Raw genomic sequence first — 27,964 nt, 5'->3', positions numbered from 1 at the left:
CGCGGGGCTGTCACCCGCCCCCGGCGGGCGGTGGCCGGGCCTGGTCCGCCGGCCCCCGAGCCCCCGCCCGGGTTATCCCCGGGCGTTCTGGGCCACTGGGAAACTGGGTCACGGCGCGGCCCCGCCGCCGGCACGGGCAGAGCCGGGCAGTAGCGCGGGGCCGCTTCGTGCTGGCACTTAAAGGCACCGAAAAGGTGTCAGAGAGCGGCTCCGGCGCCTGCGGGCTCCCGGAAAACCTCGGGACTGTCCCCTCTGGAGCGGCACGACAGCCCCCGCCAAATCCCGTTGGCAGCCTTGCCCTGAACCACACGTAGCACCGAAGAGATTTTCCACTTGTGTTTGTTTCCTTTCCGTCCTTTAGCGCAGTGAGAGCAACCGCTGCCCTTTGTATGGCAGGACAGAATAAAACACTTCAAAGCACGTTGTCAATGAGACCACCTGATGATGAATGAACTGCGGTACCTTGCTAGTTCCAGTGGTTTGAGACTGACAAAGCTGCTCCCACAACTCGTCTGCATCCTTTCCCTGTGCTAGAACAGTGAAACAAGACACTGGGGTGTCTCTGGAATTGCACTGAGACTCACCAACTCTGTCAAGTGTTTTCAGAGGGAGCCCAGGGCTGAGCAGTGGGCAGAGGTCAATATCCGTGTTTCATTTTCTCTTCTCATTCTCTTCCAGGTTTCTTAGTCTTTTTTCCTCTGCTTTTTTCAGTTCTGACCCATTATTCTTCTCAGAACATTTTGAGAGGGGGAGACCAAAGCACTGGACACTCCTTGGAGGGGAGTTTGGACTGGGTGACTCCGGAGGTTCCTTCTGATCCTGTACCGCAGGACGGGTTCTCGTTCTCTGGCTCTGCACGGCTGTTCTCTCTCTGTGCTTTGCTGCTGTTTGAATGCTTTCAGTAAGGACTGCAGCAACCACTGCTGGTTCTGGGCTCCTGTGCCTTGGTGGTCTGGCAGTGCCAGCACCCTGGGACAGGGCACGTGCGCCGGCGCAGCCGCAGGTGACAGAGGTGACAGATGAGGGAAGGAGCTCCAGTGGCAATGCAATTCCTGCCCTTCGCTGGTCAAGTTTGTTGAGTTTTTCAGCTGTGCCATGATGTCATTAGCAGGGACACAGAGTGGGAGGGGTGGGTCAGAGGGCCCTGGTGGGCATTCTTGACACGGATTTCTGTAGAATTCCCCCTCAAGGGCTGCATGAATGCATAAATGGAAAATGAAAACGAAATGAGGAAACAAATGACAGCTACATGGAACTCATCCAAAAGGAAGCAATTTAGAAAGAAAAAGAAAAAAAAAAGCTTGACATGCTGCTTTGATGGTGACCCAGGCTTGTATCACTGTCACGCAGCTGCTATTGATGTGGATGAAGAGGTTCCCACCTCCCTGTCATGAGTGTGAAGGAGATAACTCATATCTGCTCTCCATTCTGCCCACAATCACCTCGTAGTAACTTCTCCAGTTCCCAGACAGCTTCCTATCTGCCTCCTCTTTTGAGGATTGTCTTTGATTTCTTGAGTCTTTTAGTTACACTCCTGGAACATAATTGATGCAGTTGTTGAAATACGTATTCTGGTGCTTGCTGGGGTAAGAGTGGGATTCTGACTGAAAAACATGTGGTATCTTTGATCCTATTTATGAAAAATAAAAATGAATCCATAAGAGTGTTTCTGAGGGTTGTGTGGGCTTTACAGGGAATCTGAACAGCCTTGGAACCCATTTTAAGATTAGCAATAATACTTTAGAAGTTCTCAAATATGAAATGTTAGGGTCTGGAAAAGGGAACAGGGTTTTGGCACAGTGTATAAGCACAACCACATGCCAGTCTCCAGGTGCCTCCTTCTGTCCCCACATCAGAGGTGATCTTCAAATGTTTGAGTCGCTTGAATATTTTGAGGCTCGTCCTAATTATTTTGCTCTCATTCTCAAAACACTCGGTCCTGCTCAGTAGGATGAACATCGCGATTACTAAATTAGAACCGTGTTTCACTAAATCTATCGAATACATCATCTCCCATTGGGGAGTGAGCTGCTGAGCAGCTGTGGAGAACAAGTTCCCCAGGCAAGGGCACTGCAGCCGAGGCCGCTGTGCCGTGGCTGTTCCTCCAAGCCGGAGCTGGGCCCTGCAGGACCCTGTCAGCGATGATGGGGCTGGGGGCACGAGGTGGGGGTTGACCCAGTTTTCAGCCTTTCAGCCATTTTACAGTACTGTCATCAACTTTGTGTTACATTTTGCTGCTTAGAATTCACCCAAGTCAAAATGGAAAAGCGATGGAGATCCGTTGAGGTATCCAAAGGAGGGGCAAGGCCGGTACTCCCTTGTGCTTCCCCCAGCTATCCTCGAGTCTTTCTGGCAGTTCCCATCCTGGAGAAAGGCTGTGACAAGACAGGGGAAGGAGGAAAGAAGACTTCCCATGAGTTTGGTCAGATCCAATGTGCTAATCCAGACAGGCAAGACCCGGGGCAGATGGGTCTCATTTCTCATCATACCACAATGATCAGCAAGTGAAGAAGTGGGGGCTTAAAGGATACATGTCCTTTTTCCCTCATGTGTCATCTTTATTGAGAAATAAAGAGAAATCCAGAGTGTTAATCTGACCTCCCCTCTTCCACCACCCCAGTGTGCAGCACTGTGCTGGTCAGACCAGCTAAGTTATCTTCTTATCCCTCCCTGTTATTGCTGTTGTCTTCCTTTACTTGGGAGACTGAGATGTGCCTATTGTCAACTTCATTCAGACATGACTGTAAAGCAATTATTTAAGAAAATAGTTTAGAAAAAGTTAATTTGGGTCAAGGAGGGATTAAGTGAGGAAATTGTTTCTTTACATACTTCTGCTAAGAAGTAAGCAAGGGAAGCAATTGAAAATAAACCTTGTTGAGCCCATTTTTGGAGTTATTTTGTATGTGCTCTGTCCTTTTGATAGCTGTCGTTGTTTAAATCCATCTAACTTGATGAGGAAGGAAAGAGATTCAGCTTGAGAGCAAATTCAAAGTGAAAAGATTTGGCCAGTGACATGATGAAAGGGATAAGTGTAGGTAGAATGGGATTAAACAGAAGTATTGGTATTGAACACATGGCTCAGAAGCCCTTACTCTTGGCAGACTTATTTGAAGCCAAATTTTTATCCCTTTTGCATGAAAAAGGAGGGATAAAATTAATTTTAAAAAATCAATGTGAAACTGAGCGAGATAGAAATTGTTTGATAGAATTGGTCGGCACTTACGAAGCCTCACTGCAAAACATCAGGAGCAGCATCAGGGAGCAGCTGTGGCAGGAGGGACCCCTGGTCCGAAGGAGCCACCCCAGGGGCTGCAGCTCTGCTCAGGAGGGACCTGGCTGCACATTCCCTGTCCTGTGCAGGGGAGGCCCTGACAAGCAGCACCGGCTTGCTGCATTCCTGCTCCTCTGCGCGTATCCTTTCCTCTTGGCTTTGAAACCTCAGCTTGAAAGAGCAGCCTGTAAAAGTGGAATTCCCTGGGTCTTCCAAAGTATTCCATTTACTACCGTGAGCATGTGTTGTGTGTGCACCACAGGACAGTGGCTGGAACTGCAGCGTGGCACAGTCACGCTCTGTTGTGCAGAGCCAGTTGTCCTCGCCACACCGAGAGCGAGGGAGCCGCTGCAATTCTCTCACTTGGGTAGTAAACACAAGGGGGAAATTAAGGCACAGGACCAAAACTGAGTAAGAAGTCAGTAGAAGAGCCAGAAACAGGGCCTGCTAACTCCGTGCATTATTTGTTTTTTGGGGTATGCTGCCAGTATGAATAACAAAAGAATTGGCTGGGTTTCCACAGTTGGGCTATGAAATATGCATGCCTGTGTTCCTGCAATCAGGGGAGCGCTGTCCTCCGAGGAGGAGCGCTGCAGGTTAGCACTCTGCCAGGGTCCCCGTGGCTGCCTGCTTCTCGGTGCCTGTCACCTTCTGTAGTCATCAAGTGGATAAAGAATTTTTGTCATGCTGCTTCATGAATGAAGCCTGTGCTCCTAAAGAGCATAAGAATTAGCTCTGAAGTGTGCATTAGCACAAAGCTGAGGACGTTGAAAATCATAAAAACTAAAATACACATGCACTCCATTTTTCCTTTCCCTTATTCTGACTCTGAGTGGGGACGGAGTCTGGGTTTAGTTTGTCATGGTTTTTTTTCAGCCTGGCTACTGCTAAAATGCTTGGGACTCTGGAGAGCTACCAGCCCTTTGCTTTTAGCATCATTCAAAAATCTTCCATTTAGAGACCATTCTGATATCTTGGTGGTTTTTTTCTTCGTCGTCTTTTTTTAACTACTAAGGAAATTTGCATGAAAATGGAATCATTGTTTCTGAAGAGTTCCATCTGCTCCTGCTGCTTATTCTGGAGCTGAAGTCATAATCCTCCATTTGTGAAATTTCCCATTGAAGAGATTTTTGGCTTGTTATAGTTTCAGCACAAAATTTCAGAACAGAGGAAATATAGATGCTTCACCTAGGAAAAAAATTAAAAAATAAAAAGCCTGGAGATGACATCAGAACTGCCAGTATATCTGCAGTCAATACACTGTAATTCCAGAGGGACTGAGGAGTAGGAAATAGGACAGTACATGAGGTGTGCAGGGCTTGGGGTGGGAAAATGCATTTCCTCACAGCATCAGAGCTTTGGCTGGGGGTAATGAAGGAATTGTCATCTGGGTGGCTCAATAAATAGGATTCCTCTTGGTGGAAGGGCAGGAATGGTTCAGGGCAACAGGAATGCTCAGACCAGCCAGAAACGAGCAAAGTCCTTTTAAAAGAGCTTTGGCCAGAATGGGACTGCCAGGCTTCTCCCAAGGAGGATCCATGGGGTGGAAATTCACGTAGCCACTCTCACAGCCCTGTATCTACTTCCCAGGAATGTTCTGCGAACGACTACAGGATTTTTGTTGTTGTTCTGGTTCCTTCTCTTCCCGTGTTCACTTACACTTGTGTTCAGCCCTGTGTGTGCCCGGTGTGAAGGCTGGGCACATCAGCCGGGGCGGCGGGGCAGGGACAGTCCCGTGTGCCGGGAGGTGACACTTGTCCTGCTCGGACCTCTGTCGCTATGCAGAAATCTGCGGAAAGTGGGTCAGGGCAGCGCTGGCAGCGGCGCGGGTGGGCAGGGCTGGCTGCGGGCCCTGCGCTGCTCCCGGGATGTTCGGGAGCGTTCCTGACCTCCTTTCGCATCCTCAGCCGGGCTGTTCCCGCACCGCGTGCGGAGCACGGTGCGTGTGGATGGGCCGGGCCGTGCTCACAGGAGGTAATACCGAGTTCTGCTCGGGAAGAGCGATCCGTCTGCAGCGTTTGGCGTTTTCCCTGTTTGTTAGATCGCGGTGTGCCCTGCGTTAACCCTTCCCGGGGCCGGCAGGCCCCAGCAGAGCTCTCCTCCATCGCTGCGGGCTGAGCCCCGCATCGCTGCTGCTCCTCCGCGTTACCTCCTCCCCACGGGAGGCGATCACGGTGCGTTCCTGCTCCTGCAGAGCAGAGCCAGTGCACCAGCTCGAACTCCAGCAGGAGCTGGGTGATGGAATCACAGAGCCCCTGGGCTGGAACGGACCCGAGGGATCAGCTGGCTCCAGCCCCATTGCCGTGGGCAGGGATGCCCCTCACCAGCCATGGCCAAGGGGGCAGCGGGTCCCGTCCCACCGAGCCTGCTCCCCCAGCCGGACCCTGCACATCCCTCCCTGCCCTGTTGGCACTCCTCCCTGTCTGCTGGCTGCTGAACTCTCCCCCTTTGTAAAATCTCTTAATGTACTATCCCTTCCTAGGAATTGACTCCTGGAGAAGTCAGGCCACAGCTCTGTCTGCAGCTCAAGCATAACCATTAGCAGCTATTGAACTTTATGTACAATCAGAGGTATAATTTACCTCTTTAGGGACAAAGGATGGCTGATACCAACACACCAGCCTCAAGTGCAGCCGTGCTCTGTGACCTCCACAGGAAATACACTTAGCTAAACACAGTTGTAATTACGTGCAGCTTGCAACCTCTGTTTTCTTGCAGTTCTGTACCACAGTAGTGCTAAAGTACCAGGGATTTAGGAAAGCCTGGCCATCTACACCTCATCCCAATCAGTCTTGCTCCCTTGTTGCCAGCTGCTTTATTTCCTCCATCTTCTCTCTCAGTTGTCCCTGGCCTTCAGGGCCTTTTAAAGAGATAATTTGGGTCTGCTGGCCAGGTAAAGCCTGGTCTCTTGTGCAGGTGAGGCACTGCTCAGCTGCTCCATGGGTCCAGGCTTGGCCAGGAGAGCCCCTCCTGCTCTGCCCAGGGGTCAGCTTCTCCTCCAGGGACTGCCATGGGATCCACAGCTCTGACCATCACACTGTGATGCTGATGCTCTGTGCTGCTCTCTGCCCCGGGGCCTTCCAGAGGCTTGTCTGGAGCTGGGGGAAAGACACTGGGGAAGGCACCAAGCTCCTGGCTCAAGGCACAGCTCTTGCACTGACAGGCACGGACCCTGACATCCCAAAAATTCATTAGTTGGACACAGATTGTAATAGCAGATATTGGCAGAGGATAATGGACTGTATTCTGTTGGATATTGAATGCTTTCAGAGGAGAGACTAGTACTGGGCTTCAAGTATAAATAAATACTGGCAAATTTATATCTACATACTGTTCTGAAAAATGTAACATCACTTCTTCAAGGCAAAAAGCCTATGCTAAAGTTTATTATCACTTTTTGTACCTTCAATTTTGAGGAAGGGTCCCCTTTCACTTATCTGACAACTGCAGGAAATCAGGCATTTTTCAGATCTGTCAGGTCAGTTTGTTTTGTGCTGCAGGTGAGGCTGTGTCACAGGCTGGTCTGGGGCTTTGCTCTGGCCTCCAGAGCTGCCCCCAGATCTGTGTGTGAGCTGCAACAGCATTTACACCTCCCTCCAAACATAGCTGTTTGTGGTACTGTGACATACAATTCCTTTGTTTTTTTCTTTTGGAATTAATTCCGTGCTTTATTTCTGTGTGCAGAAACACAGAGACTCACATGTATGACCCGAGCACAAATTCTGCACAGCTACAGCAAAGTTCCAAATGAGACTAGAAATTACATGTAGCTCTGTGATTTAATTTTCTCTGACATATTGAGTCTATGTTTTAGCCTACAGAACTCCACAGCTGTGCCCTAATTCTCTTTTCCTTGTGATCTCAACATCGCTGCCTTTTAAGGCATTGCTATTCTTGGATCTCAGCAGGACACCATGTTAGACTGTCACCCTGCTCGCTGTATTGCCAGTGCAGAGAGCAGCTTCTCCCTGGACTTGCAGAAAATACGTGCAAGCAAACTTTGGAGCAATTTAGTGGGTGGATGAGACTAGATCAGAGTGCCTTCCATCCTGCACGATAGCCTGTGTTGAGGTGAGGGTGTAGGGGTTCCTCTGTGATTGCTGTCTCAGGGCATAAGGAAAATGTTTATGTTCTCTTACAAATAACAAGCAATAATGTAATTAGTCTTTGGCAAGACTCACACAGGAAAAGCTTGATGTCTTTTGCTTTAAATAAGAGGGTTGCTTCCCTGTGGATATTAATGTTCTGTTTTGCTAAGTGACATTCATATTTCTAGAATTTCTAAGTCTAATTCCTGATTTAACCAAACACTGAGTGTGTATAACCCCGGTGTGGCCCTTACCTAACACATTTGCTCCTGTAGACGTGGTGCAAGTGCAGTTTGCTAAATTTGGCGTAGGAACTCGCTCAGTGTGATTTGGGCTGTTGTGACACAGGCTGTGGCACCTCACGGTGAGATCTGAGCATCCGAGGTGTCTCCTGTGAGTAGCAGGGGCTGCTCTCAGGAGTACGTGTGCTGCAAAGTCATCACAACACAGCACAAAGAGCCCCGTAGTTTCTGCTGATAAGATGCCTGCTGGTGAGCACTGGGAGCTTTCTATTTGCCTTGTTTTCAAGATGTATGATAAAAACCCTAATGCAGATTTTAATTTTTAACTGCTAAAAAAACGCGTGGGATTATCTCGGGTGAGCAACACGAACATATCATGCCATTGGAATGTCAAAAATTTAATGCAGAAATCCAGGCGCTGTTGTTGGGGCAGATCATTTTAATTTCAAATCTGAGTCTCACATGTTTCCTCTCAAAGCCTCTCACATTTCTTGCAGCACCTCGTGTTGCAGAGGATCCCTCTGGCTAAACGCACCGTGCTGCTGGGGAGGATTTATGGCCGTGCTCGGCAGGGCCGCAGAGAGCAGGGCAGCTCTGTCTGTCTGTCTGTCTGTCCTGCACACACATGCTGTGAGTGGGGCCTCGGCTGCTCTCTCTCCTCAGCCCCAGAACAACCGGGAGGGTCAGTTTGGTGTAGGAAATCTGCCATTTTCATACTCCCAAAGCCAGGAAAGCCAGGGCAGGGGTGGGAGCTGCAGTGGGAGCACGGTTCCCGCAGAGAGCAGCTCAGGACAGGCTTAATGAGGGGAAATCAACCCCCCTAATTCGGGGCCACATCCCCGGGCAGTCACGGGGAGAGGTGGATTCCTCTGGCAGGCAGTTCAGAGGCGTCTGTTCGGAGCTAATCACGGTCCTATCCTGGGTCTCCTCCGAGCAGGAGGTTCCTGCACAAGGAGCGAAGGCGCCGGTTCCGCCCGCAGTGCTCCGGGGCCGGCTGGAGGATTCGCTGCTCGGTGCCACTGCAGAGCAGCCTGGAGCCTCCCCACTCACCAGGCACCGAATCTGGCAGTCTCTAAGGCCTTGCTTCCAGGTCTGGTGTCCTTTAGCACTCTAAATCCTCACTGTTCTGGTAATTCCTGTGGGCATGACCCGCTCCTGCTGTTGGATGTCCCGTGAAAAACCCTCGCTGAAACCCTTCCCATCCCCGTGCTCCAGCACAGCTTCCTCTCACACTCCTGCTCTTCCAGCAGACCGGGCTGGTCGTGCAGCCACGGGTCCCTTCTCTGTTTAGATGCTTTAATGAGGCCAAGGTTTGTGGTTAGGGCTGCTGACAGCAAAGAGAAAGGGGAGAATAAAAATGAGCATAGGGAAGTGTTGTGGGAAGAGCTTTCCACAGCATTCATGGGATTTAATGTCCTGAGGACACAGTCAGAGGAACGCAAAGGAATAAAATCTCTATGACAAATCATAGAATTGTTGCTTTGCATTTAATGTATTTTAATTGACTCTGGTTTTGTCCCCTGTCGGTTTTATAGTGCTGTCATCTGGAAGACAAAGTGTAGAGCTGTGCTTTCCCAGCAGAGCTGTGCCTGTGTCTGCACTGGTTGGATCTAGAGGGCCAGACTTGGTGTGAGCTGGATAATTACCCTGTAAATGAACCAGAGCAAATGTAGATTTGAGGAACCTCTTGAAATGTGAGTACAATATTGACTAGATACCAATTAATTGAGCACGAGGCTGGATCATGTGGAAAATAGCATGTAAAGATGTAGTTAGACTGTATAGTGTGAGACATGTGTACGTCGGGATCAACTTGATATCCAAAAAATTAGTTCCACCATGTGGAAAAGTTCTTGACTCCAAAGCAGACACTTGGCACAGAGCAGATCCTCTGCTGCTTCAGCTGGGGAAGTAGCTGGTAATTAGAGGCTCATCTTCTGTGAATCACCACAAAAGAAAATGAGGGCACAGTTTTTCAATGAGCTTGATGAAAACAGAGGGATATTGGGATTAGAGACTCCTGGTTTCTTCTCTGGGTTTGAAGAGTGTGATTTGTCATGGGTTGCATTGTTGGTGATCCTCTTCCTGTCTGCTCAATTTGTCTGGAGCTTGTTTGGGTTCTCCTGTGCAGGATGATCACTTTTCTCAGTTTCTCCTGCTTTCCTCCCCATTTGTGAAATCAAGGGAAATTCCTGAGTACACAGAAGACCCTGTTTATCTTTGAGCAGCGTCCTTATGTAGAACAGTTTTGTGACCCTAGAAATTTCCTCCTGAAAATGTGCTGCAGTCCTGGGGGCTTGTGTTATGAGCTGCCAGTTGTAGCTGTTACCACTGTGCAGTAGCTTTCCTCCTCAAGTGCATTATCGTATTACCATAGATTTAAATATTTGATTTACAAAATGTCGCTGCCTGATACTCCAGCAGTATCATGTAAGACACATCACAATAGATACCGAGGGTAAAGATTGTTTTAAATGGCTTTAATACAGACAGAGGTCAGAAAAGGCAAGATAACAGCAGAAGAGGCTATGTCAAAAAGTAATTAGAGCAGGACAAATGGATTGTGCAGGCATGTCGAAGGCTGTTATTTCTGTAGGCAGTGAGTAGGAAAGGTGTTAATGTAATGTGACAGATCTGGAGCAAAAATGAGGGTGCAGGGAAAACAAATAGGAGCTGACCAATGGAATGGTTTAAATTATGAGGTTTGCTTTAACATAATTTGATTACACATGAAAGAAATGTTTAGTGTAGTTTCTTTGAAAACCTAATTGTCTTAAATACTGCATGTTTGATTCAGTCTTTACACCCAAAGCAGCAGCCCCTGTGCTGGGGCAGCCTCGCTCCCTGTCAGGAATAGGCATGGGAATACTTCACCCTGTGTGGCTTCACAAATGAGAGGAGGATGGAAGATTTTTTTTTTTCCTCTAGTGTTTGTCTAATAAAATTGGCTCTTTGCAGTCACGTACATCTTAATTTGGAACCTCGTGCTATCTGGGGTGGGTGGTATCTGGGCCTGGGAGCTGCTGGTACAGGTGATGTATAAATTATCCAGTTTATCAGAAGGAAAGGATGAGCATCAGGTTTAGCAGGAGGAAGACAGGGAGGTAACATATGTTTTTTCAGGATTCAGCTCTTGCCCCGTTGGTTCCAGAACTGAAACCAATATTAGTAGGAGGGGGGAGCAGTGCAGAAATGCCCCAGAATTTCCAGGCTGCTCCAAAGGACTGAACAGGGTACAAAGAGCTTCCCCAGCACTGTTCTGCTCTGCAGTGTTGTGCTGAAATCACACAAGCTGCTGTACACACGAAGATTTGACCTTGCAGCCAGGACAACCTGTGTCGCTCATGGGGACATTTTCCTCACGTTTGAACATTTTTCTAGAGGAGCCCCCTCTTCAGCTTTGAGCTGGGCACTTCAGGTTGTGGCTGGACAGCGAAAGGGGATGCAGAGCTCATGACAGATTGTGGGCCCTTATCCCCCTAAAACAGGGCCAGGTGTGTCACTGTGCCATTCTCCCTTGCTGCTTGCCTTTCCTTGCTGCTTTGAGGCCCTCTAAAAAGGAAGTTGAATTTACACAAAGATTTTTGGAGTGCAGGGATCTCTCCTGTGCTGTTGTCCTCAAATGCCTTTGCCTTTCTAATAAATGCATTTTCTATAGATTCTGACATTTAACAAATTGGTTTAAGCTTGAATTCATCTTAAGAAGTAATTGTTGTTTATAGATGGTTGTAGATGGTAAATCACACAGTCTCCAAGCTGAGGCATTGGCAGGAGGTTCTTACAGAAGCTGGGAGTTTGGGTGATGTGGTTTTTCCACTGGAATGTGATGTTTTCTGGGTGGATGTATTCTTGGCTGGTTACATGGGTCCAAAGGGGAAGTCTGAGGGTTTGTCAGCGTATCCCAGATAGTTCCTCCATAATTTTTGTAAATTTTGGGTCATTTCAGGTCAAACATTTCAGGTCAGCTTTTCCTTTTCTTGTAAAAAAAGGAAAATAGGATTACAAACTTCCACAAGTTACATTGAATACTTCAGATGATTGGGGACAGAGAGGGACATTTAAAATAGCTACTCCCATTGACAGAGCAGCTAACTGCAGGAAGATTAAACCCGAAGTGCCATCCGGACCCTTCAGTGCGGCACCCGGGGGTGCTGGGGCAGCGCCGGGCCGGGGCGAGGGCGGCGAAAGCGGTGCCGAGAGCGGCTCCGCACCGGGGCCGTGTCGGGTCCGCACCGGGGCCGTGCCGGGTCCGCACCGGGGCCGTGCTGGCTCCGCACCGGGGCCGTGCCGGGTCCGCACCGGGGCCGTGCCGGGTCCGCACCGGGGCCGGGCTGGCTCCGCACCGAGGCCGGGCTGGCTCCGCACCGGGGCCGTGCTGGCTCCGCACCGGGGCCGGGCTGGGTCTGCGCTGCGGCACAGCCGGGTGTGACTCTGGGGGTGTCCGGGAGGGGCTGGGCTCGGGGCCAGTGTGTGCCCATCCCCATTCCCGCTGTGCCCGGCCTCGCTCCGCTGTGCCCAGACCCATTCCCGGTGTGCCCAGACCCATTCCCGCTGTGCCCAGCCCCATTCCCGGTGTGCTCAGACCCATTCCCGGTGTGCCCAGCCCCATTCCCGCTGTACCCAGACCCATTCCCGCTGTGCCCAGCCCCATCCCCGCTGTGCCCAGCCCCGTTCCCGCTGTGCCCAGCCCCATCCCCGCTGTGCCCAGCCCCGTTCCCGCTGTGCCCAGCCCCATCCCCGCTGTGCCCAGCCCCGCTCCGCTGTGCCCATCCCCGCCGTGCCGTGTCCCCGGTCGGGTGCTGCCCTCTCCCGTCCAGCGCCGGCCGCGCGGACCCGCGGGGACACCGCGCCCGTGTCCCCCGAGCAGCGGAGCCCATGGACGCGTATCCGCCGCTGTTTTCTCTCTCATGGGGACAGCCCTGCACGGCGGGGGTGCTCGGCCACATCCCACGCGTGGCACAGCTCTCGGGGCTGTCACAGTGTGCCACCTCCCTGTCCCTCTGCGAGTGTCACCGGTGTGTGTAAGAGGCACGGGGCAGCCAGGACGTTCCCAACAGGACTTTCCCCAGCACCTAATGATCCAAAGAAGCTCCCAAGCTGCTGCAGTCCCAGCAACGTGTTGGCTGCAGTTGTAATTCTGATTTTTTTCTTCCTTGTTTTGCCATCTGACCTGAAATTTGAGGAAATGTCCTCGCTGTTTGTTTTGCCCTGGGCATACAAAAAATTGCTGCTCACCCCCAAGCTGGTATTTGTAAATACTGTTCAGAACCATTCTAACTATAGTTATAATAACAACTTGGTGTGTTGTTGCCATTAAAAACACCAGCACTGCAGCAGGCTGGTGTAGCTGTGTGGTTGCAGTTTGTGTAAGTCTGGTGTAAACTCATCTCTTGGCTGTTCAGTTTATCACTTTCATGCACTGAATTTTCCCACCTCTTCAAATGTGGGAGATGCTCTCTGGCTCCTGGCCTACAGGCCTCTCCTGTGTTCCTGCACCCTCCAAGCATCATCTCCTGCCCAGGCTGGGATGGAGAGGTTTGGGCTCCTTTGTGTCCATGCTGCTGATGGGCACACGGGTTCTGTAGGTAGAACAGGCCAGGACAAAGCCCCACTGCAAAGCCCCACTGCAAAGCCCCACTGCAAAGCCCCACTGCAAAGCCCCACTGCAAAGCTCCACTGCAAAGCCCCACTGCAAAGCTCCACTGCAAAGCCCCACTGCAAAGCTCCACTGCAAAGCCCCACTGCAAAGCCCCACTGCAAAGCCCCACTGCTGCATTTCCTGCGGGCTCTGTGCCTGAGCACCGACCCTGGGACCAGCAGCTGGCCCCAGGAGGGGTGCACGGCCCAGCCTGCCCCGGCCCCGCTGCTGCTCCAGCCACGCAGTGCTCAGGGCTCTGTGGAGCTCTCGCCGGTAGCAGGGACCCAGCCCGAGGACTTCCCCGTGGTTTCCAGTGTGATCTGATGTTGTGTGATCTGATTCGGGCACTGGGAGTTACGGGAGATGCACTCTGAGAATGCATGGAGCCATCCCATGGAAGGAAATGGAGCTCGATTGCCTCCTCATAGAAATGTAAAGCTTCTCCCTTTGCAATTCCCCTTTCTTGTACTTTCCCAGTAAGGCAGTAAAACCATATACTTCCCATGCCTTCAGTCCCATTTGTTTTCCTTTTCTCCTCTGAAGGCGACCTCTCTGAGGAGCCCTTAACCTCCCCCCTGCCTTTTCCTCTGTTACACAGAGCTGCTCTCTGCTGTTTGTCACCCTCCAAGCGAGGTGCAATGAAACGCTTCTTGTAACCGCTCAATTGACTGCGATGGCAAATTCAGTAGCCAGGCAAATAAAAATATAAATAAACAGATAAAACCGGAAATTGATGGAAGGATTCAATTTACACAACGACCTATCAGACTAGTAAGAAGGAGAAAATTGCTTAATTTTATGTGCACCAAGTGACCACCTTCATTAGAATTATTAACACCACGCTCCTGGAGTGTTTAACACCAGGGAGGAGAGGAATTACCCAGTCTGTTGTTAAACCCAGTATCACAGAGCAGCTCAGACATCAGGTGGATGTTTATTATCATTCCTTGCAGTTCCTTCCATAGCTCCTCTAAGCAATTTTATATTAATTTTTAATTTTTTTCTCTGAAATAGCTGCATACATAGCGAGTGGAATAGATCTTTTGGGGGAAGTACACGCTGTGTTTACCTCCAACCAGTTCTCTCACTGCAGTGCCTGAAAGCAGTAACAGTGCCGAGGCTGTTGAGGTGTGATAATCTGAATTTTTATCGTTTATTCAGCAGCATTTGCACACCAGGTTGGTTCTGGTGTGGGCGCTGGGTCTCGTTGCCCACGTTCCTGTGCCTGCCCACCCGCGCGGGCTCGGCGCTGCACAGCGCTGGCGGTAAAATGAGAACCAGGCCAGAGTCGGGTGTTTCCTTAGCATCTGTTTGTTGCTTGAAATCAAACCCCCTTCAGCGCTGTAGTTTGGGCCGTGGCCAGCTCAGTGGTGAGGGGCAGCCCCGGGTTTGTCTCTTCAGCTCGAGATGTGCTGGGTTTTGTTATCCGAAGGCCGGACTTTGTTCCTGCCACAAAGGGGCTGATGGCTCAAACTGCGGGGACACAACAGAGCCTCGATTGTCATGAAAATGGGCAAAGCCTCGCTGGAGCACGGGAATTATGAAACTGTGGCCGTGGGTGGGACAGCGAGAGCTCAAGGAAGGGCTGTCCCTGTCCTGGGGCCGCGCAGCTCTGCCAACCTTGCTCTGCCCAAATTTGGGGTTTTCATGGAAGTTTTTGGGATTGGCTGTGGCAAGTGATGGTGTTGGCAGAGAGTGTCCTGGAGAGCTGTGCTGGCCTGGCCTGGCACTGTGCTGTCCATTTTGGTACTGGCTTATGACCCCACTTTGTCTCCATATTTCTGAAAAAGTCACACCTTTTAAGAATTCCTTCTCTTTGGGATGATGATCTCATGGCACATGACCAGGGAGCACCCGGGGAGAGGGGCAGTACCTCCCCTTGCTTCCTGTGCCTGTCCCTTACGGCTTTAACATCAGCACAACAAATCCCTTGCAGGCAGCAGTGCCACTTGCCCACTTTTTGGCAATGCTTTTGGCTTTTATTGTTATGGACTGGTGTCATTAGAAAATCTTAGATATTGGTTACAGTAGCATCAGGTTTTTTCTGTCTCGGGTGTGAATTGGCTGATACAGGCTAAAATAAGGACCAGCTACTTTATTTTTCTTTTGCTCAGATTTGCTGCATGGCTGTTTGGGTCAGACAACAGAACTCATTTTTCTTGTCTCTTTGACTGCACTCTGCCCATTCCAGTGTGATTTTACAGAATAGTTTCGGATCTCTGCAATTATTTCCTGCCCTTAAGGATTTATATGGATAAACTGACATGTGTATTTAATGTGAGTTTTGAGTAATTTGGAAGATTTGGGTTGTTTGGGCAATTATCATTTTTCCCAGCCAGGTTTTGTCTATAATTGCAGTTTCAGAATTAGGAGAGGAGGGGGTTGGAGTTGGGGTTTGGTTTGGGGGTTTTTTTGTGTGTTTGTGTTTTGGGTCCAAGCAGCAGTTGTGGGAGCAACTTTGTGTTATCTGGAGATTAAGTTGCTTCGTTTCAGCCTGCTGTGTCCACAGCACACTGCGGCTTTACAAAATGAGCTCTCTGCATTCTGGTCACACCTCTCCGAGGGGTGCCGGGAGCCGCCGAAGGGCTCGCAGGGGATGAAGAATGTGGAGCTCTGGGAGCAGCACGATTGCAAACAGCTGTGTCAATAGTGCAGCCAGGCTGCCTTACCTTGGCCGTGCGCTGCCAGCGCGGCCCCGGCGCCGCGCCCAGCCCGGCTTTGGCACTGGGGAAGGGGAGCTCAGGCCCACCGGGGTCTCAGGGACTGACACGAACCACACAGATTTACAGCAGCAGCAGAGCAGTGCAGCGAGGGCTTTGCTCCTGCAAATGCACCTGCTGTGCGGAAATGCTGGGTTAAAAACGGGGTCACGAGTGGAGAGAATCATGGAAGGGTTGGGGTTGGGGTTGGTGGCCAGATCCCCTGCCCAAGCAGGGTCAGGGGGCCCGGGCTGCCAGGAGGATACCACTGAGCTTTGCCCTGCCTGCTCACGAGGTTACTTGCATTGCTGGATGTCACCAGAAAGCAATAAAAATTCAGGCTTGGGATGGAGTGAAATATGACCTCTTTTGTTGCCTCTGGGCCTTGTTTATTCTAAGGCAGCCGTTTCTCAGAGCGCAGTTGGGTGCTGCAGCCCTCAGGACGAGGAACAGAAGCAACTGTGGCTTTTAAGCAGAGCCAGTTTTGAGACATCCAGACATCTGGAGAACAGGTTGGATTGGGCATCAGCAGAAATGCTCTTGAGCCTTCCCTTAAGGGCTGTGGTGTGGTGAGCACTGGTTTGGGCTGGTCAAATACAGCTGAGCACCAGGACAGTGTATTGGGCACTAAGGACACATGAGCTGCACTGTAGCCCAGGCTGAGTTCATCCCAGAGGGAGGACAAAGGGGCAGAAGAGCTTCATGAAAATATTGTCTGGTGCAGACACACGGCTGTGTCTGACCAAGAGCTCACCATGATCAGTGCTGCCAGTGGTGCCTGTTTGGAGGTGGGCAGCTAAACCAGTCACGGATTTATGGTGTTCCATTTTAACCCAGCATCTCCCCTGTGCAGACCCCTGGAGGACGGCTCCAGTCCCCTGCCCCATAGTGACCACCACCAAAGCAGCATCTGAATTCCCAGTCCTGGGGGACCTGGGAATCCCAGTCCAGGAGTGGGCATGGGAAGGGGCTTCCCCGAGGGCACTGGCCTGGGCATTGTGAGCTGTGCCTGTTGGCTGGTACTGCCTGTGTCTGTACTGCTTTTCACTGGTGATTAAAACTAAGCACGAGGTTTTGGCCAATACTTGCTATCAGTTTAAAGAAATAATTTTCATAGAGTCATAAAATCTCAGAATTATTTGGGTTGGAAATGACCTTAAAGCTCATCTTGTTCCACACCCCGCTGTGGGCAGTGATGCCTTCCACTGGCCCAGCTTGCTCCAAGCCGTGTTCAACCTCACCTTGAACACGCCCAGGGATGGGGCAGCCACAGATGCTCTGGGCAACTTTTATTTTGTTGATGTGTGTGCCTGTTTCACACTGCAGTGAACACCTCTCTCAGCTTCCCTGGGAAGGTGGTGGAAGGACTGTGCAAAGTGCTGGCCAGTGGTGATGGCTGGTGGCCAGGGGTCGGTGGTGATGGCCAGTGGCTGATGCCAGCTGGCAACTGCCCAGGCCGTGCCTCCTGGCAGGGCAGCGATCAGTCAGTCAGTCAGCGTGTCAGTTGTTCTCTTGGTCAGTCTGTCGGTCAGTCGGTCTGTCAGTCAGTCTGTCAGTTGGTCGGTTGGCCTGTCGGTCAGTCTATTGGTTGGACGATCGGTCTGTTAATCGGTCTGTTGGTCAGTCTGTCGCTCTGTCGGTCTGTCTGTCGCTCGGACGATCATTCTGTCTGTCAGTCGGTCTGTCGGTCGGTCTGTCGCTCGGACGATCAGTCTGTCTGTCAGTCGGTCTGTCGGTCGGTCGCTCTGTCTGTCGCTCTGTCGCTGTGTCGCTGTGTCTGTCGCTGTGTCTGTCTCTCTGTCTGTCGCTCTGTCGCTCTGTCTGTCGCTCTGTCGCTCTGTCGCTCTGTCGCTCTGTCGCTCTGTCGCTCTGTCGCTCTGTCGCTCTGTCGCTCTGTCGCTCTGTCGCTCTGTCTGTCGCTCTGTCGCTGTGTCGCTCTGTCGGTCGCTGTGTCGCTGTGTCGGTGGCTCGGCCGCCCCGTGGGGCGGGCGGGGGCGCGGCCCCCCCGCGGGCCGGTGCGGCGGGGGCGGCGCTGCCATCGCGTCGTTAGCATAGGGCGGCCCGCGGCGGCGGCGATGGCCGAGCCGGGCTGCCCGCCCGCCGCCGCCATGAGGCGGCCCTAGGAGCCGGCCGGGGATGAAGCGGGACTCGACCTGCATGGAAGGTGAGCGGGGCCGGGCCTTTGTCCGGGCGGTGCCGCCGGGGGCTGCGGGGGCCCGGGGCCGCCGCCCCCCGCCGCTACCGGGCCGGGGCCGCCCCGTGCCGGCGGCCGCGGGGTGCGGCGTGCGGGGCTCGGACCGCGGGGTGCGGGACCGCGGGGAGAAGGAGCCGTGCGGGCTCTCCCTTCTCCTGCCTTTTCCCGGCTCCCGGCGTGCGGGGGCCGGGCAGCGGAGCCCTCGGCTGCGAGCAAGATTATACAATTAAAAAAAAAAAAAAAAAGGGCATTAGTTTGGTTTGTGGCTTAATTTGTTTATATTTTAAACTTCCTAATCCCTCCGACCATCTGGAGGAGCTTTTTTTAGTATCGTTGATTGTGGATAGTATCGGGGTCACGGAGGCGCTCGGTAGCGCCCGCCCGCCCTCCCGGGACCGGCGCTGTCCCCCCGCTATTTGCAGCCTCTTTCCCCTCTGTGTGTGAGGGCAGCGGTAAAGTTCCCCCTCAGAGTAACATGAAATATTTCAGAGAGAGCACTGCGTGCTCGGTGACACGCTGGAGAAGTGTTCCGGTTGTGCCCAGGCCCTGCTCCGCAGCCCGCACTGCTGGGGTGGGGTTAGTTCCAGATTTTCTTAATTCAGCATCGTTCTCAGTGGCTGCACATCCGGACAGCTTCAGTAGGGCCAAGAAATAGGTTTTAGGGCAGGTAAGTCAGGTCTTCATCTTAGCGCTTTGTAATGCATCAGTTAAGAGAACCAAACCAGTCTAACCCGGGCGTTAATTCAGAGCGTGCGGCCGCGCCGGGGCCGGGCAGGGGCCGCGCACCGAGCTCTGTTTTGCTAAAATTGGATCAGCGAAAGTTGGTCACTGGAGAGGGCGACTGAACTCGGAGTCGGTCTGTGAGAGGGCAGCGCCACCGAGACCCGGCTGCGGCCCCGGCCATCGGGCACATTTCGGTGTGCGGGCTTTTGTTCCAAACTCTTTGTGCAACAACTGGCCGGAGGGAAGGATCCGTGCTGTGCCCGTCCCGCACGGCGGAGCGGGGCGAGGGTCCCGCAGCGCCCCGTGGCCCTCGGCAGCTCCGGCCCGCCCGGGCTCCGGGGGCGCGGGGCTGCGGTCGGGGGGAGGCGGCGGCGGGGCCGGGGCTCCCCTGCCCGGGAGAAGTTGCATTTCACAGATGAGTTTTTGATATGCAAATGGAGATGTGTCCCAGGCAGGGGAAGGGTGATGGGTTTCATCAGCTGCGCGCTCTTGATTTATACCGAGCCGAAAAGGGGCAGCTGATGATTTCTGGGTTTTTTATGGGGGTTTTCTTTTGATTGAACTCTGCTTGGGCAGAAACAGAATCAGAGTGGAATAAGGCCGTGAATTTGGGATTTCATTACTGGAAAGGGAGAGCAGAGTGAGATGCACTGGCCATTCCTCTAGTGCAGCATTTCTCTTTTCTTTGCAGTACTCACTTGCTGCCTTTTAAAATGAGACTCTCTGTGAGCAGAACATCTTTTTACAGTACAGAGAATAAGATTACACTCTGCCTCTTTCTTTCCCCTCCTCTATTTTTTTTTTTTACAGGAGGCTTGTCCATTTAAATTAACCTTTCTCCCAGCTGGGCACACAAATGTTTTTGTTTTAGTTCACAGAGGGTTAATTCTATTCAGCTCTCCCCGTGGCCGGCCTGATCCGGGGCAGCACAATCTGCTCTTTGAGCCGGGCTGGCCGGGCAGGACGCGTGGGGCTCCGGCGTGGGGCAGGGACCCCCATCTGGGGCTGGGTGGGCAGCAGGAGCGGGCGCTGGCCCTTTGTGCCGAGCTCCGGCCCGAGCAGGGGCCAGCACACAGAAAATTTAATCCCTGTGTTCATCGATTATAAGTTAAAAAAAAAAACCAAAAAACAAAACCCAAAAAGGCCCCTGAAGCAAAGGCGCCTGTTTGGGGGTGGGCTTGTTTGGACAATGCAGCGCTCCACAGTGAGGGGGGAGTTCCTCCAGTTCTGGGGCTTGAATTTCACAGGATGGTTTTCTTGAAACTGAAAATTGACGATGAAAAACTTCGTTAGGAAAAATGAAGGGAAAAAGAAACCCCAACACGTTTGTTTGTGTTCGAGGCATCACCAGAGACGAGAGGAGAGTGAGATGCGGTTGGGATTTAAGTAACACATGTGTGAGATCTCCCCCTCCGCCCCCCTCCCCAAACAGCTGGTATTTAGCAGCTTGAGACTTAAACCCAGCTAAAGGGTGCTGCAGGGGGCTGCGATAGGGTCAGTTAATCAAGAGGCAAATAACTGGCACACAGCTGAAAAGATGTTAAATATATTAATGAAATTCAGTGCTGAGTGTTGCCTGTATTTTTTTTTCAGCTATAAAAGATTTTCTTAGCTTTAAATTCACGTTCTGTTGTATGAATGGGAAGTTTTGCCGGTGGCAGCTTTCTGTGTTCTCCCTCTTGCTTTCCAGCCAGGCCAAATCCCAGCACCGTCTGCTCTGGGGTTGGGTGAGGGGTTGTGCCCTCACTTTTGGCCTTACTTTTGGATATAAAGTCTTTGTTTCTCTTCCATCATAAAGCACCAATATGGAAAATCCCACAAGCCGGCTGCACCAACACGCTGCCAGGTTTCTGAGGTAAATCTCACCGGGTGCTGTAGTTAGCTGCTGTAGTTTTCATTCTCCAGGGGTGTGTGTGAGCCCCTGGCAGCCTGGGGACCTGCAGGCACAGCCAGCCCCGGGTCCCTCCCGGAATGTGGCAGTGCCACCCCCACACCCAGCTCTGATTCCAGCTCGGGGAGTTTGTGCACAGGACTGGCACAGGTGGGAGCAGTGACAGGGATGTGCTGCGTGTGTGTTCCCATGCTTTGATTTATTTGCTGTGTATTTTAGAATCTCATTCACGTGCTGTAGTGCTTTCTGTTTTGGATCTTTGCTATATGTTTCAGCAGGATTGTAAGGTATTTCCTTTTAGAAATTCATAGGAATTTTCTTCAAAAAATTATCAAGACTGCTCATTTTGCTGAGAGGCAAAACCAGTTTTTTGAAAAATTAAATGTATTGCTTATACTGTTTGTCTTATAAAACATAGATGAGGAGAGATTTTTTTAAACCTTTTTTACTCCATCTTCTATGATTCTTGTGTAGCATCATCATATTCTTGGAGAATTTACATTGTACATGGTATGAAACCTACCATGACCTCTGAAAACAATACATCCTTTAATGTGGCTTCGGGGAGGGGCTAGTGAGGGAGTAGCCATAAAAATCTTCAGGGTTCAAGATGAGGTTGAGATTTTTGTGAGTGCTTTTGTCGTAGCAGCAACTGTTTGATTTAGTGGCCCCTGCTACAATGGGTTGGGAGAACAAAGCCAGAATATCCCGTGTATGAGTTGGTTAAATGTAAGACCCATCAGGAAAATTGGGGAGGGGAGCAGGGGGAAGCTTCCTCAGCTCTTTCTCTGAAATAAAACAGGTATTTGAGAAAATTTCTTATCATTGCTTTGTGTCCTAATCTGTGTTGTCTTGTGTAGCGTTTGAAACCAGAGGAATCAGTGAGATGAGAGGTGACAGACAGGGAGGAGGGAAGGCTTATTCACTTAAAAATTGCTATTCTTATTATGTCTTTTGATATTCTAGTGAAATTTCAAGGTTAAGGGAGTTTAGAGCACACTCAGTGCAAAAGTGCTTTAGGTTTGCTCGTGCTTTGCTATTTGTGTGAAGTTCACTGCGGTTCTGCCCCTTCTCTCCCACCCTTCACCCACACCAGGCGTGCATTACACGGGGTGAAAACTGGCAAAGGTCAGGAGCAGCAAACCCGTGGGCACAGGGCGGCAGCGTGGGCCTGGCCATGGTCCCTGCAGGGTTTTTTAAAGATTTAAACCTCCAAGACTTTCTGTAGGCCATCGTTTTTCATCTCCCGGTTCTGTTCGCACCGGGTTTGTGGGGAGCACGGACACCTCTGTGGTCCCCGGGTCTGTGTCTTTGTTCACGGTGTGTGCCGCTGCTCGAGGGCCGATTTTAACCTGGAAGCCCAAGGAGCAGCTCTGCCGGAGGTGTGTGCAGCCCCCGCGGCCAGGGACCTTCACACCGCCTCGCTTGGGCTGGGGACACGGGGATGGCAGGGGAAGGATTCCGAATCCTCCTGCCTTTCATCATCCGGGCTTCCCACATCGGCTGGGTGACGGCCCCATTCTTCCACAACAAAAAAGGCTGTGCCTGGAAATGAGCGCTCATTGCCATCAGCCGGGGCTGCCGGCGTGAGGAGGAGCCGGGGCCGGGGTCCCGGGGCTGTGCCGGGGCCGGGGTCCCGGGGCTGTGCCGGGGCTGCGGCCCGGGGGAGATGCCCGGTGCCGCCCGGGGGGGGATGCCCGGGGGGATGCCCGGTGCCGCCCGGCCGTGGCTCCGTGCCCGCGGCCAGCCCGGGCAGTGCCGCTGACCCGGGATCCCCCGGCAGCCGGGGTTTATGGCACTGCTGTGCGAGCAGGGGGAGGGCCAGCAGTGAAGCTGAGGCTGAGCTAAGCCCCGCGGATAGAGGAGTCCTCTGTCCCGGCTGATCCCCAGCCCCCTCCCCGCGTTTATCAGATTGCCGAAGGTGCAGATTATGCACTTGGTGACTACAAAGTCATGTTTAGCTGCCTCCCTTCAGAGATGCTCAGATAGCCCCACTCCCGATCTGTACCCACATTCTTTAGGTTCAGCACATACCTGAGGTGGTCTGTCATGTAAAACTGGAAATGTTTTGGTGCCAATCAGGAATGTTTCTTCAGTTAAAGTTTGTGCTTCCTTTGTTCATGCCTTTATTTTAATGTTTTATAACAGTGAAATTTGCAGAACAGTGCAAATGTGCATGCTGTGCATAGCAAACCTTTTAGAGATTAACACAGATTGGTTCTGGTTTCTACTGGGTTTAAGCTCTGGAGAAAGCTGCTTGTGAGTAGGAGCAGCTGGTTTAGATTTTTACTTGGCTTGTGTAACTGAAAACTGGTTTAATTCCTGGTCCCTATACATTGGGCTCATTCATTTCTCTTGCATTCACACATGCTGCAGTAGTAAGAGGCTGCACCCTGATTTGTCAGCATGCTTGGGCTTTATTGAGGCTGGAGAAGACTTCACTGTGGCTCTTACCTCCTTCTGCTCCAAAAACCCATCCTGGGCAATGGCACTGTCCTATCTTCAGGCCAATGAACACCAGAAACAGCCTGGTTTAACCAGCATCCCCAGGAAGGGTGTGATGGAGTGAGAAGCAGCAGAGTGGTTCCTTTCTCTTCTCAGTGCCTGGCTCAGCCAGGGTGATCTGGCCATCTGGGTAATGCCTGTTTGACATTTGGGAAAGCAACCCCATGGGGAATACTGGAATACTGCAGATCTGTGTGTCCCTGAAAGTATTTGAATAGCTCCCACCTTTGCAGTGCAGATCTGTTTGCAGCTGTTGGGATTTTAATGGGTTAAAACACGAGGTGGAAGCTGGAGCAAGCTTGGCCTGGTGTGCAAGGGGTTAAAATGTTGAGCTGTGAAACATCTGCTACAGGAAGAGTTTCTGGTGCAACTTGCTGGCATTATTTTAAGTGTAGCTGACTTGTTTGAGTGAGGTTCAGGCCTCCCTTCGCAGTATGAGGTGGTGAGATTCTGGGTTAACAGCTTGGGTCCCTTCACCATCATTTACTTCTTCCTTTCTGTTTGGCATCCCTGTCTGGAGATCTCCCCAAGCTGAGCAATCTCTGCTCTCTCTCTCTCAGGCAGTGTTAGAATCTTAAAATACTGAATTTAACGTGACAGCTCCTGTTGCGGAGAGCCCTGCAATTTACATTTTTAATCATCCAAAGGCCTTCCAAAGATTTGGAAAAGGATCAGTAAAATCACATCACTGTGGCTTAGCTGTGCACTGGTTTCTGTAATGGTGTTCTCTTGGGTGGTGGCTCCTGCAGGGAGGCTTTTGAAGGCCAGGGGTGCCCCTGGAGCCTGTGAGATGTGGCAGGATTTCCCTGGTGTCTGCCAGCTTCCTGTATTTGCACACCCTGCTCTGTGCAGTTGAGGTGGGACATTTTAGAACCCTTTTTTCCCTCATTGAAGGTTCTGTTGCTCTGCTGAGAACAGCAGGGAGGTGAGTGGAGGCTGCCGGGGAGAGCCCCGCGGGTCCTGCCTGGGGTGGGGAAGGGGAGGATGGAGCTGTCCCTGCGGGGTGGATCCTCACGGGCAGACCCAGCTGACACAAACCCCGGGACCCCCCCTGACCTCCCCTCTCGCCTTGCAGATGAGCGGGTGGATCAGAGAACCTGCCTGATCTGCGGGGACAGGGCCACGGGGCTGCACTATGGCATCATCTCCTGCGAGGGCTGCAAGGGCTTCTTCAAGAGGAGCATCTGCAACAAGCGCGTGTACCGCTGCAGCCGCGACAAGAACTGCGTCATGTCCCGCAAGCAGCGCAACCGCTGCCAGTACTGCCGGCTGCTCAAGTGCCTCCAGATGGGCATGAACCGCAAAGGTACGGCCACGGGGCTCCCCGGGGGCCCGGGGACAGCTCGGGTCCCTCCCCGGGGGCCCGGGGACAGCTCGGGTCCCTCCCCGGGGGCCCGGGGACAGCTCGGGTCCCTCCCCGGGGGCCCGGGGACAGCTCGGGTCCCTCCCCGGGGGCCCGGGGACAGCTCGGGTCCCTCCCCGGGGGCCCGGGGACAGCTCGGGTCCCTCCCCGGGGGTGGCTCTCACCTGCGGGCGCACAGCGCCACCTGCCGGCCGCACGCCCGCTTCCCCTGCTCCCGCCTTCCCTTCCCGTTCCTCCTTTCCTCTTCCCTTCCCGTTCCTCCTTTCCTCTTCCCTTCCCGTTCCTCCTTTCCTCTTCCTTTCCCGTTCCTCCTTTCCTCTTCCCTTCCCGTTCCTCCTTTCCTCTTCCCTTCCCGTTCCTCCTTTCCTCTTCCCTTCCCGTCCCTCCTTTCCTCTTCCCTTCCCGTTCCTCCTTTCCTCTTCCCTTCCCGTTCCTCCTTTCCTCTTCCCTTCCCGTTCCTCCTTTCCTCTTCCCTTCCCGTTCCTCCTTTCCTCTTCCCTTCCCGTTCCTCCTTTCCTCTTCCCTTCCTTCCCCAGACAGCCGCGTGGGTTGCACTCACCACTGGTGTCTGTGCCAAGGCCAGGGAGGTCACAGTTGTTGGGTTCTGGAGCTTTCTGTTCCTGCTCTGGTGCCCGGGTCGTGGCATTGTTGTGTTGGAAAATCCCTTCACTATTAGGTCTGAATACAAACGTTTTTAAATTCAGATGAGGTGCAGAGCTTAGCATTGGTAGGAGACTCCAGCTTTGAGGAGACTGGCTGTCATGCAGCCCAGGACCAGGACGATATTCCAGAGTCCAGCTGTATTTGGGAACCATTCAGGTCTCTCGAGGCCTTTTTGATGGACCACTGGCAAAAACATTCCTACATTTTGTTGCAGGTGTAAACTATTGTCTGCTAAAGTTATGCTTTGAAATCAAAAGACCAAGACAATCCATGCCCAGGGCTCATAATGAGCTGAATGAGTTGAAGGGAAGCTTCTAAATCACAGTTAGTGGGAAAATATCTTGGAAAATGAGAAAAATTGCCAGAATTCCCATAGTTCCAGTAAGCTAAAAAAGCTAAACGGGCTAACAGCTAACTATGGCAGCTTTTTTTTACATAATTCTCTCTCTCTTTTGTGAGAAACTGATACTCTTTATAAAGAGCTTTCATAGAAATAAAGAGCCAGTGCTGTGCATTGCCCGGGTGGGTGGTTGGGGTTTGGGCAGCCACAGTTCAGGTCCTGTGGCCCTCTCCCCTGCCCTGCTGAGTGCAGGAGCAGCCTCCAGGCACACGAGGAGGGTTTGAGCTGAGGATATCTCAAAGCAAGCAGCAGAGCGGCTTTTCTGGAACAGAAAATTCTGCTGAACCTCTATGTCCTTCTGTGCTTCGGAGGCCTCCTGCAGCCCCGTGTGCCAGGCAGGGTGAGCTGTGCAGCAGCAAGGTCACCGTGCAGCTGGGGAGAGCCTCCTGCCAAGTCTGGCCAGGTCGTGGTGGGAAAGAGATGGAGCCCTGATAAGCAGGGGAGCAGCCTGGGAGGGAGGCACATGAGGGGCAGGGCTGCCGTGGGCTTCTGCACAGAGAGGCAGAGGCAAGAGGAGGGTGCAGAAGCTGCTCCAGGTTAATCCCCTCAGCTGGACTTCACTGGAGCTCGCTGGAAGTTGTTTAAAGAGCCTAAAAATGCAGCTGAGAAATGAGGCTGCCCCTCTGAAATGCAGCTGTGCAGCTCAGTGTGGTAACTTGAGTTTTTAATAACGGCTTTGCAAGCAACCAGCAGGGCCAAACATCTCCATTTTCTGTGGTGGCTGTGGGAGATGTGACCCTCAGGGTGACAGCAGGGCCAGCAGTGCTTTGTGTCTGTGCTGGTGGCAGCCCTGGTGGTGTCTCTCTGGCTCGTGCTGCTTCCCAGGGCTGTGGGCTGTGGGGTTGGACGTGTTGGCCTCCACATCTCATTTTCCAGCAGTTCTGGGCATTCACTGGGTTATTTCTAGGGGTCAAATAGGGTTCCTTACCCTGTGCCACTTCTCAAATTATGCTGGAATTAACTGTGATAAAGGATTGGTATTTCTTCATTACCTGTCACTCAAGAAGCACATGAAGGACCTAAAATCCTTGAGTGATGCTTGTAGCCCCATCGATGTGTCTGTGCCTTCTGGGGAGAGAACCATGGCGTGTGCTGCTCAAGCACTGGAGGTGTCTCTGTAAACTTCTTCAATGAAAAAAATCAGTCTTTTAGGATATGAAAACTTCTTTCAACATCAACAGGTATCCAGCTGTGTGCTTTGGGAATACCCAGCAGCAGTGTTCCTCACCCAGGTCTGGTTGTGTCTTTCAGCAATCAGGGAGGATGGCATGCCAGGAGGCAGAAACAAAAGCATCGGGCCTGTCCAGGTGAGCACGTGTGCCTGTCCCTCCGTGATTCCCTTCAGCTTTTGCTCTCCTGGCCTGGGCTCAGAGCACAGCAGGGCTCAGCCTGGGCTGGGGATGGCTTGGCTGAGCCTCTGTCAGCCCTGGCCGTGCTCCCGCTGGCGTGGCGGGCTCTGGCTGTGTCACAAACACATCCTGGGCTGTAGATTTGGGAACAGAGCTGGGTGCTGCCTGTCCAGGCTGCTGCATGGACACACGGACAGGCTCACAGCACCCTGTCCTTTGTGAGCCACACAAGGACGTCGGTCCCTCCACGACTCCCAGTAAATCTCAGCCTGCCTGCTGCAATCCCTTCAGCTGTGGCAAGCAGGGCACCAGTAAATGTCTCTGTGATTGATGGCACAGCTTGTCCAGAGATGCCTTGTAAAGCACGAGGTAATTCAGCACAGCAGCTTGTGCCACATGTCTGAGAAATGATGGCCATTTCCAGCTTGCTTCTGGAAAAGGGGTCTTTTAGAAGTTTACTGTTTATTTTAGCAAAATAGAAATAACACTGAAAGCAATTTCTGTGAGTGCAAGTGCCTGGGAAGGAGCACTCAGCCCAGCCCAAAGCGTGAGGAGCCAAGCAAGCACCTCTCTGCCCTGCTGGGGAGCCTGTGGCCAGTGCCTGTGGCCAGTGCCTGTGGCCAGTGCCTGTGGCCAGTGCCTGTGGCCAGTGCCTGTGGCCAGTGCCCGTGGCCAGTGCCTGTGGCCAGTGCCTGTGGCCAGTTCAGACACAGCCTGCCTGGAACACAAACCTGTTTCCTGCTGTTCACATGAAGGGACATGCACAGAATTTTTTTAAAAAAGAAGCCTCTAAATTTTTGTTGCATTTCCCCCATTAGTGTGGATCATTCCTCCAGGAGCATTCTTTCTTGAGACTTTATATTACAGTGAATTCAGTTTTAAATTTTTTTTAGTCCATTTTAACTTTGTACATGTTACTCTCTAGAACTTAAGTATTA

At 52.1% G+C, this 27,964-nt stretch overlaps 1 protein-coding gene across 4 annotated transcripts in view; it reads left to right on the top strand.

Annotated features, from left to right (window-relative positions):
* Positions 1–27,964, top strand: part of NR6A1 (nuclear receptor subfamily 6 group A member 1) — a 72,258-nt gene that overhangs the window by 30,203 nt on the left and 14,091 nt on the right. For 3 of the 4 annotated variants that reach the window (XM_063409489.1, XM_063409487.1, XM_063409486.1), the window contains 2 exons: positions 24,327–24,557; positions 26,929–26,984. In XM_063409489.1, the coding sequence (XP_063265559.1) occupies positions 24,327–24,557; positions 26,929–26,984 (287 nt within the window). Of the gene's footprint in view, positions 1–17,929; positions 18,103–24,326; positions 24,558–26,928; positions 26,985–27,964 lie in introns of those variants that run through there. The other variant, XM_063409490.1, reaches the window with a different exon arrangement.

The sequence above is a fragment of the Prinia subflava genome, chromosome 12, assembly GCF_021018805.1.
Source record: "Prinia subflava isolate CZ2003 ecotype Zambia chromosome 12, Cam_Psub_1.2, whole genome shotgun sequence".
Taxonomy (NCBI): Eukaryota; Metazoa; Chordata; class Aves; order Passeriformes; family Cisticolidae; genus Prinia; species Prinia subflava.
The sequence above is the reverse complement of the archived record's forward strand: the minus strand, read 5'-3'. Positions and strand labels throughout refer to the sequence as shown.